The sequence below is a fragment of the Tachysurus fulvidraco genome, chromosome 1, assembly GCF_022655615.1.
Source record: "Tachysurus fulvidraco isolate hzauxx_2018 chromosome 1, HZAU_PFXX_2.0, whole genome shotgun sequence".
Lineage (NCBI taxonomy): Eukaryota > Metazoa > Chordata > Actinopteri > Siluriformes > Bagridae > Tachysurus > Tachysurus fulvidraco.
Window position 1 is genome coordinate 33,230,936 of NC_062518.1, and position 10,862 is coordinate 33,241,797.

Sequence of the window (10,862 nt, forward strand, 5' to 3'; positions counted from 1 at the left end):
TACTAATATTATAGTAAGTCTACTGATATAAATAAATATGACAACTGCCACAGGAAACATTTAATAATTCAGCATGTTGTCAGTAAATTTAGACTTATTATTAAAGCCAGCAGTTTTTTTTTCCACAAAAGAAAATAAATAACCATAAAATACAAAATTTATATTCACTCAGTAATGTTAGGAATTAAAGCAGAGTTTAAAGCTGATAGTTAAAAAACCTTTTTTCTGCACCATCACATTTTTGATATTGTACCTGTTGCTCCCACCAGTGGATTGAACTTGATACTACACCTTAGTGGTATTATTGCTGAAGCAGTTACCAAAATAGGTTTACAAAGAAAAACATACTTTATACATGTGTTTAAATGTAGAATCCGCCTGGTATTTTATAAATTATGTTCATTCATTCATTCATTCATTTATTTAGGTATTTGTTTGTTTGTTTGTTTGTTTATTTATTAGGTATTATAAATCATACATTTAATACATTTTGATATGCTTACACATACAGTTGAAGTCAGACTTTCATACACATTGCAGAATTTGCAAAATGTTATTTAAAATAAAATAGGGGTCATAAAAAATTGCAACTGTTTTTTAACACCCTGAATATGATATTTCACATAACAGATGTTTGCATAAAATGTATACACAGACAAAATAATATCTGACTTTACACAAACAAAACCAATCAAAGGTTTGCCGATACTTGATTCCTAGTGATGTGTGTTGTTACTTGGATGATAAGCAGTTATTGATTTTTGTGATAGTTATTCCTGAGTCTCTTTTTTGTCCTGAGCATCTTCTGCATATTTGACCCCTTTGAATAGGATGATCAACATACTGTAAATTGTTATTATTTTGTCTTCCGTGAACCAGGTAAATGTATTATGTAGCTTTTGAATGGTATGGTATTAAAAAATAAATAAAATAATTCTGTTCCAAATTTTACACCTCAGACTCTTTGCATTATGTATGTTATTTTTTTTTAATTATTAACATTTTTCAGATTTTGTAAGGTTTACCTAAACTTATGACCTCAGCTGTACACACATACAGCACAGTTGAAATAACATTTTGTGTGATTCCTCAGTGAGCACTAATCTAATCAACACAGAAGAACTCAAGCTTAAAAAAAAAAAATCAGTTAATATAATCATCATAATATATATCGGGGGGGGGGGGGGGAAGCAAATAACATGTGATCAGGATTTATCATTTACTTAATAACTTAAGTTAACTTAAGGCATTTTTATTATCTTTTTTTAATAATTCAGTGATGAGTCTTTTTCTTGTTCTGTACTTTTGATTGAGACATGCCTTGTGTCGCTTCCGAAAGTGTGTGAACAAACTTCTAACCCTTTTTTGGTCTCATTGTCTCTCTCCCTCTCAACCTCAACATTCTTCTCCTTGGTTACCAGTTGTCATGGTTTCAAGGGCTCTGCAGAAGCAGGATTAGGAGGCATTTTGGGGACAGCTGGCTGGGTTGGTCCCCACTGCCCCCCTTCCTCACGCCGCAGGTTCAGAGACGCTTGGGTGGGGTAAGGGGATCATTGTGCAAGGATTAGAGCTTCCTGTGTGTCAGTCCCATTACACAGGGAGGAGTAGAGGATGGAAAGAGGCTGAAAGAGTGAGAATGAAAGAGAAAATGAAAGAGAGAGCATATGAAAGCAAGCATGACACAGAACGAGGGTGTTAGAGAGGAGGGAGGGAGGGAGTGAGTGGAGGGGTACCCACAGCTGCACACTCAATCACAGTGCACAAGTTCGTGCATACACACACACACACACACAGTCATGGTCACACAGCATACACATACACCTATCAACATGCACACCACAGATCTGGTGAACTAAGCCATATGAAAGAAAATAGACTTTGAAAGGGCATGAAAAAAGTACACAAAAGACCTCTGGGGCAGATACACAGAGGATTGAGGCTGGGAATACACAAACACACAGTCTATAAGACTGGACAGAATGACTGTTATGGCAGTCATTCTCTTTTCTCTTTGGTAATTCAACCAAATTGGGTTGAATTAAAAATTTAGGACTTTCAACACAAAACTTAACATTTGTACAATATAATAGGTACAATATTTGGCATGTTTGCTACATACCTACATACACACATAAAAGCACATCACACAAGTATTTATCTGAATGACATGACATTCATTCGGCTTTTATTCCTAATCTTCAAAACAATGAAGTAAAAAAAATAAAATAAAATAGAGGCAACAGCAATGGGGAATACACAAAGTAAAAAAGTTAAGTGGGCCAAATAGAGTTCAGTGCAATGCACTGAAAAAGGGCAGATTTTTTCTTGAGTAACACAAGAGAGAAAATAAAAGACCATATGTTCAAACAAGCCTGTAAATGAAATCAGGGTGCTTGCAGATACAGGTCATGTCATCTCTAAGCCTAAAGATACTACTTATACCTTAATCATCTTTCTCATGACTGCTCAAGTCAATCATGTTTACTCAAGTTGCTCTGCCTCTGGAAAATGCTACAGTAAAATATGGACAAGGGATAGCATAATGAATCCAGTAACTGCATATTGAGAATGTACTATATGTAAGTTATAAGACTTGGTTCACTAAATTTTACAGAATAGCATTACTGAAATCAGACATCATTAATAAAGACTTTTTAAAATGTTGAGAGCAGAACTGCTACATAGAATAAAATCCAGTACATACAGAAACATTATGGTTACAGTGAAGGGATAGAAAAGCTTCCATTTTTGTCCACCTCTACAGAGCGGACCAGGGTTGATGAAATTATATGGTCTGCAAATCCTTTTTGTCTACAAATACACCTACCTATGTTGGCATTATATCTATTGTAAAAGGCCACAGATTAATATATTGTACAATTTGTAATATACAAATACCACAATTTTTTCAACCATTGATCCTGATTCTAAGAATGCTGAAATCAGATATCAAACATGCTTTGTGTAAATCAGCATTTCCTTGTCTTCAGAAAAAGGCACTAATATTACAATGTTAACAGAATTACTATTAATCTACATTAAGAGCTACATCTAACACAAGAATAGTAAAAATGTTTGATTAAAAACTGACAAACATTATGTCTCTGCAGTTTTTTACATTCTTTTATGTCCTGTCCTCAGGTTCCTGTTCTCCATCTGAACGAGCAGTATCCAGTGAATCCTCTTTTAAGAGAGATTTTTCTGAAGTGTTTTCTCTCTCATTTTCTATGTCTTCTTGCAAGTTTACACGAGAAGTATTAGGATTAGCCTCCATAGTGTCTTTATAATTTCCCTCTGACGTCTGTGGAACAACTGATGCATGCAGCTCATTGGTCATTCCTCCGCTGTGGGTTTTCATGTGTCCCTAAAAAGAAACACACACACACAAAGCTTGATTCTCATGGTCCACATAATAATAAATCATTTAGTTGCTCAGTTGTAGCACCTACAATATACTAGTAAAATGTATTGTTTTATAACAATTATGGACATCATTACAAACCAAGCTTTAACACATATTGCAATGCCAGATACTGATATTTGCTGAGCCCTTACCTTTAGTCCACTGCGGCTGGCATATTCTTTGCCACAGTGCAAACAGCTGTAGGGCTTCTCAGAACGAGCAGGCTGTGGTGGAATCACTGAAGTAACTGCTCGGGTCATATCAGTTTCTGCTTCATCTTCAACCCAATTTCCATGATTTATCTCTGTGGGTTTGATAACCCCTTCCTTTCTCTTAGAGTTTTGAGCATCCCTAGGCATTGTGTTTTCACTCTCCTCCTCTATTGTTCCATTAGTGACTATTGACGCCAGTGATTCACGTCCTTCACTGAGCTCAGAATCCATGCCCTTTTCATTAACAGTCTTTGCCTTCTGTGTACCACTGAGCTCTGATTTAGGCTGATTGGATGGGCTGGATGGTGGTGTGAGAGCCGGAGAAAGATCAAGAGCTGCAGACCGAGGGTTAGATTTTGGTTCACTGACCATCAGATGAGGATTTTCCTGGGAACTGGTTCTAGTACAGAGGGAAAGAGGAATGTTCTCCTCATCCTCTTTAGTCTTAGTCACTAAAGGACAGGTTTTAGGCTTATTATGAAGAGCTTTGAGAGCACTGAGACTATAATCACTTGCACTGTTTGGGTTTGCCTCATTGTCCTGGTCTTCTTCTAAAGGACTGGCATTAGCAGATGTGTTATCACTGATAAATGGGCTAGTGGGATCTTGCTTCTCTAAGTTTTTATTAGTTATCTTATTTACTTGACTAACAGGTGTGTCACATGCATCTTTGGTGGAATCTTCAGCATGTTCTGCATCAGGTGATGTGCTAGTTTTTGAAACAGAGCTTGACTGAAGTGTGCTAGCAATAGAAGAAACGCTCATACTCATATTTAGGGGAAGAGATTGGATGGTTTTTGGCAATACAATACTGCTCATTTGATCAGCTTGTTCCTCTGTTCCCAGATCTCCATTGCCCTCTGGTGGCAACTGTCCCCCTAGATGCATCCGAATATGATGCTGAAGTACAACAGCATTGGTGAATTTACGCTGGCAGAGTGGACACGAGTTCTGTGTGCGTGTATTTGGCGGACGTGCTCTGTGCGTAGCGAGATGAGCCCTTAGACTTCCTTTAGTGGAGAAGGAACGGCCACAAAGCTTGCAAGGGAAAGGACGCTCACCAAGGTGAGTGGCCTGGTGAAGGCGAAGCGCCCTGGGGCAACTAAGCACGCGCAGACATACTCCACATTGGTTAGGCACCAGAGATGGTAGGGAGGGAATTGCTCCAGAGATGCTCTGAGTGCTAAGATCACTGTTGGGATTAGGATTTAGACCCAAGGCTGACATCATCTCCCTCCTGTAGACTGAGATAGTATTAATGGTAGTGGTGGTGGAGACATCATTAGCTTGAGTATTGCCATTAGTCTGGTCTTCACTGAAGGGTTTTGATGAAGGTTGCTTCTCCAGCTTCTGTGCCAGTCTCTGGAGCTTGCAGGTGTCAGAAGTAGCAGTTGAAGAAGATGGAGAGGAAGAAGAGGGAGATGATGATTGGGGTTTGGGGTAAGGGGAAAAGGGAAAAGTTAGTTGGGGGTGAGGGGAGGGAAGGTGAGGAGGCCGCAGAAGGGCCAGGCCAGGGTGATGGGGAGAAGGACCAGAGGGGAACAGAATCTTGGGAAGGTGGGCTAGGGAGTATGGAGAAGTGGGATGTATGGAGGAGTGTGGAGGAGTATTTTCATCAAATCTCTGTTGCTTGGCACCTTTAAACTGGTTCGTTATAGCAGAGGAAGATGAAGAGGAGGTGGTAGATGCAGAAGACGACTGTATACCAGCTGAAGCAGATGCTACTGTTGAAGCAGATGCACGATTAAGCTGTAACAGGGAATGGGCAGTGGACAAGAGAGCTAAATCTACACTGGGAGGGAGTGGCAGAGAGGAAGAAGACAGGCGAGAAGATGAGCCAGATAAAAAACCAAGGGCTAAGCCATCTGGTACACTCACCCCACCTTTAACCGCAAAAGGCTCTTCATCTTCTGCACGTCGCTTCCTGCGTCTCTGTACTGCCACGAGCCCAGATCCTGACTGGTTCTGCTCTGATAGAGCAGGTGGGAGTAGAGAAAGTGACAGCTCTGGGTTCTGCTCACGATGGCGCAGAAAGTGGGCCTTAAGATTCCCACGTGTAGTGAAGCGACTGAGACAGACAGGACACTGGTATGGTCTTTCACCTGTATGGGATCTCAGATGAATCTGTAAGGAGGAGTCACTACTCAGAACTTTACCACAAAATCGACAGACATGCTGCTGGCGCCCAGTTGAGTTGCTCAATGACCCAGCTGAGACTCCCACAGCAGAGCTGAGTGACAGCTGCTCCTGGCAGCTAGAGGTGAGTAGAGAAGGAGTTTGGTAACTAACGGTATTGGTCTGGCTCAGTGATGTGTTAGGAGACTTTTCGTGGAGGTAACGGGGAATGCCCAATGACAAAGAAAGAGGTAGCACAGAAGCCCCTGAAGACACTAGAGATGAGGCAGTAGATGATGGTGTGGATGATGAAGAGGAATACGAATCTTTGTGACCATTAATATTACACATGTTGAGGTTTGAAACAGATTCAGGGATTAGTGTTGGAAGAGAGGAGGGTATGGAAGAGGATGTAGTTTGGGAAGGACAAGAGGTGGATAGAGAAGGTGAGAGAGATTCAGAGGTTCTTTGGGGGGTTTCCAGGGATGCTGTATCTTGGTTGGTGATTACTCCACCCAAACGTAGCACTTGTCTGCAGATTTCCTCAGTCATTTGCATTTGGTGTATCTGCCTCTGTTGCAAGACCCTAAGTTCTTCTAAAAGCACAGCCAGGGTAGGTGGCACATGAACCTCATCTGGTAGACCTGAAGTTGTTTGATGTGTGGAATTAGGGCTCCTTGGAAGTGGTATAGCATTGAGGGATGTTGAGGATGCTGAAGATGAACTGGTGGTTGTGGCTGAGACACCCATCTGAGGAGAAGATATAGTGGAATGAGGCTGATGTACTGGAATGTGGGAGGCCTTCTGCTGGACAGGAGGAGGGGAGTGTGTCTGGGAAGACAGGGAAGGATGTGGAAAATCTGGAGAGAGAGAAGAATGGGTATTGGGAAGAGATGTCGTGTAGGGGACAATATGGCTAGGCCAGTGTGGAGGGGATGAACTTTCATTGGGAAGGGAAGGGGCATGCAGGCCACCAGGTGATGGCCTTGGGGCAAGGGGAGGTTGACAGTCTTGGATAGAAGAGGGAGAAGGAGATGATGAGGAAGATGAGGTAGGTTCTGAAGTGAGAGAGTTTGATGGTGACTTCACAGCCAACTGATTATCTGTAAAACAATAACATACAATTATGGGAATTAAACAGTGTACCTCTCATATCACAACTGTAATTTATGCAGATTAAGATTGTCTTATAATGTAGTTATAAAATTAAATTATTAAACACATTTAAACACAAAGTTGTTCAACAGCTCCCTAAATGTAGATAATTAAGAATTAGTTATAACAAACATGTAATTAGAGAATTTCATCCAAACTTTGTGATTGACATCTATATTAATTTGTCTTCATTTTAGTAACCATATTCCATTCTGACAGATGAATCCAGGTTGCAGGTGTTTGGTGGAGTTAAGTTTGAAAGTTATGCACCATGTTCCTTTTGGTTAAATATACTGATGTATATCACCAGTATATAATGTATATCATTTATTTATTAATTTATTTGTCATTTTTCACAAATATCCCCACTTACATATTAGTAAAACAACCTTTGATGAACAACCTTTTTTTTTTTTACTCCTGCCACATGCCTCTGACCACCTTGCTGCTATGGTAACACATTGCAGAGGACAATGGGTATCGCCACAACAACCCCATAACCCTCTTAACCTAGCACTTTTTCCATCAGTTCTGTCTTTCATCTCTTCATTCATCCTTCTCCTGACACAAGGTCACAGGTCAGACTATACTATGGCTTTTGGTCACTATCTTCATGCCCTGATTGGCCAGTTGATATGACCTCTAGAACCCAGAGGTCAAATTCTTTCAGAATCTTCAGCAGACAGAACAAAAATAAAGACGGGGGTTGGGAATTGGAAAGCTGAGTGACAGACTACCCTACTCTCCAGTGCACTTTGAATAACTGTAAACAGTTTTATGTCAACATACCTGTAAATTCTAAATAAATAATTTACTAAATTTAAACGGATTCAGCCAAACCATGTCAGCCAAGTCAGGTACTGAATTGATAAAACACACCTTTATTAGTCCTGTATGTTTGAGAAATTCTTTACCCATCTGCATCCTACCCAATGGAACCCCCAACTGAGTAAGGCTATGTGGTGAATAGAATCAAGGGAGTGGGGGTTTACTGACTGAGTAGAGTGTAGGGGAGCACAAGGGAACAGAATAAGAGAGAGAGAGGAAAAAGAGAATAGAAAGAGGAGAGATTAATCTTTACCCAAAAACCCCTTCTTCCCCTCCCCACAGCCTGCACCTTATTCACAGTGAATAGTAAAGTTTTCTAAATGAATAAAAGACCCCCAGCAGTCAAGCAGAGAATGCTGGAAGTCTCTTGGAAAATTGGTACTATTAAGAAGATAACACAGTTATGGCCCCTGAATGATGCACGTCAAAGTAATGACTATAGTTAAACAATGGTTAAAACCAACCCTCTGGCATTTTGGGGTTTTTTTCTGAGAAGAAGAAAAAACATCCAATCTTCTTTCAAAAACAAAATGTAAGCTATTGCTTAGCCACAGGATGATCAGGTACCGTATACACTGCAGAAATCTGAGCAGAATCTCCTGAACAATGACCCCACTCACTGCATACAACAGAATCACACACTACAGCCATTACTTAGCTGTTGCTACCCAGATAGCAGGGTACAGCCAAAAATGGTACAGTTTAGAGTTATAAAGGTTAGACTTGAAGCACTTTGATCCAATATCCAATATATGGTCCAATAAATAGCCAGAACTTTTCCCCGGGTTTTGAATATAAGCCAAAATGGAACTAATGTAATTAACCATATCCAGTGCTTGTGTGGTACCAAGCAAAATGGGACCAACTGTGAGTCCTGGGTTCTTTCTCACATCTGTGATATGATGTCATCAAAGTTGTGCTGATCAAAATAAAAAAAATAAAAATAATCATTTCAAGTTGATTTGGCACAAAGTGCACAATCTCTGCGAACTCAAAGTAGGCATAGTTAGTTTAGCTACATGGCAGAACGAGTTTAAGATATAAAATGGATGCAGTGATTTACGTCTTCATGCTATTTTATTTTTTAGAAACATTCCCTGAGGATATAGGAACCTTATATTTTGCTTAAAAAATTTCAGCGCTGCTACAGAAACGTTCTGTAAACTTTAAAACTTTTTTTATGTAACCTGAAACTAACGTAGCCGTAACATTCATTCAAGTCTGTTTGTTTGTTTGCTTTAATAATTTTAGATCTAATTGTAGGTTATAATTCAATGGGATTTATTAGTTAGAAATATGACAGTATACAGGCCAGTGATAAATATTATGTATCACAGACAGGATTGTGTATTCCGCTAAGACAACAATGATTTCCGTTTATTTATTTTCCTTGCTGCTGTGGCGCCTATTAATGCACTCGGTTGCAAGACGCCAATAAATCTCTCACCTTGTGATGCCATGCACGTGCCCCCCGGATCCGCGTTAACGAGCTGCTGGGGTCGTTTCTGCTTTCGGCGCGACATGATTCACGGCCAGAGCTCGACGAATGACGGGATCATCAGCCGGAGTCAACGAGTCTCCTCGAGGTTTCGCGGTGTCGTGAATTTGTCAGTAAGAGCGACAGTAAAAGTCGAGAACGCGACTATAAATCCTCAGCCACCACACACGCCGAATGCAGGCGACATGAACGTAAAGTCGGACGCGTATAGCTGTTTTAAATTCGTGAAACAAATCGATAAAAGTTCACGCGCGCACTGATCGCGGAGCAGCGACCGTGACGTCCGATGCGGCGCGTCGATCTGGCGAGTGCGCGTGGTGTTATTTCCTCAACAAGTCCCCTCTTTCTCAAACTTGCACGCTGTGCATGTACCCCTTACTCCCAAACACACACACACATACACGCACACACACAATCTCTCCTTGTTCTTTACTAACATTTGCATTTCAATAGCATGGAACACCGTCTCTTTTTCTCTCCTGATCCCTCGCATCACATTTCTCACACCATCAAAGCAATTAAAGGCAGTCTCTTTACTGTCAGCAAGCAAAAATAGATTCATAGAATTAACCACACTCTGTAATTTGGAGTGTATGCAACCATTTAAGCACCAGCACCATTAAAGAAACCTAACCAACAAACAAATAAATGGTAGCCCAAAGATGCAAAGAATGCACTGTTAGTTACTGACGGATAATTAATAATAATAATAATAATAATAATAATAATAATAATAATAATAATAAAGACTTAGATATCCATGTACTAAAAACAGAAAGCAACTTTGCAAGAAAAACCACATGCTTTAAACTACATACTTGTAATCAGTTCACTCATGTTCGTTTATAACTGTGAGTGAAGTTATAGGAGAATCGACCTCCCGTCACATCCTCAGTGTGTCCGCATATGTGGAGCTCTATTTAAAAGCCAGTGAATGGAAGGGAATTTCCAACAAAGGCGACCTGGACACAGTTGAGTGAGCATCTTTCTTTCTGCACCCCGGGATCCATTGCTGCCTTGCACAATGCCTCCCTTTCACCCCGCCTGTATTCCCATACACCACGTGGAGGAGTGATGAAGGGAAAAGCCATTTTTAATTAGATGCAGCACACACATATCCATCCTAACTAATTTGTACATAGACCCCCTGAAGCCGCTCTGTGAGTTTATCTATCACTTTAGCCTGTTTATTCAGAGTGCGTTTTGAACCCTTAGCAAGCAAAGTGCTAAGGATGGGGTAGGAGGTGTAGTTGGAATAAAAATTTCATGATGTTTGAAAGGTTACATAAGCGCCGACCGTGGCGAGGGCGCGCGAGCGCATTCACAGCACTGCAACGTTGGTCCTGATCAGTCCAATCATATTAAAAGCATGCTGCCTTTACGCGTTCATCGGATCTTCATCGTTACGTTGTAATCATAAAGGCTTCGCGTTAATGTACACCGCTAAGCTTGGCTACTTGTTTTTTACATTAGTGTCTGTCTAACGTTTTCCTGCAATGTACAAATGCACTTAATAGAAAAAAAGCTAACATACGCAAGTGTAGTCGTGTTTTCGGCTTAATCTGTGACAACTACATACTATATCTACATTTTTAAATAAATAAAAATTACATTTCCGCCCACAACTAATTTTCGATTTCTTTACAGTGAC

At 40.4% G+C, this 10,862-nt stretch overlaps 1 protein-coding gene across 2 annotated transcripts; it reads right to left on the reverse strand.

Annotated features, from left to right (window-relative positions):
• Nucleotides 1-1,192: 1,192 nt before the first annotated feature.
• Nucleotides 1,193-10,353, reverse strand: si:ch211-212k18.5 (sal-like protein 4). 2 transcript variants are annotated; one of them, XM_027134403.2, is made up of 3 exons: nt 10,030-10,353; nt 3,556-6,833; nt 1,193-3,364 (listed from the first exon to the last, which is right to left on the reverse strand). In XM_027134403.2, the coding sequence occupies exons 1-3, from the start codon at nt 10,046-10,048 to the stop codon at nt 3,125-3,127; spliced, it is 3,537 nt and encodes a 1,178-aa protein (XP_026990204.2). In that variant the 5' UTR covers nt 10,049-10,353; the 3' UTR covers nt 1,193-3,124. The 2 variants fall into 2 exon arrangements, with proteins under 2 accessions (XP_026990204.2, XP_026990203.2); XM_027134402.2 differs by lacking the exon at nt 10,030-10,353 and adding an exon at nt 9,161-9,846 and having other exon boundaries at nt 1,194-3,364.
• Between the last annotated feature and the right edge of the window lie 509 nt (nt 10,354-10,862).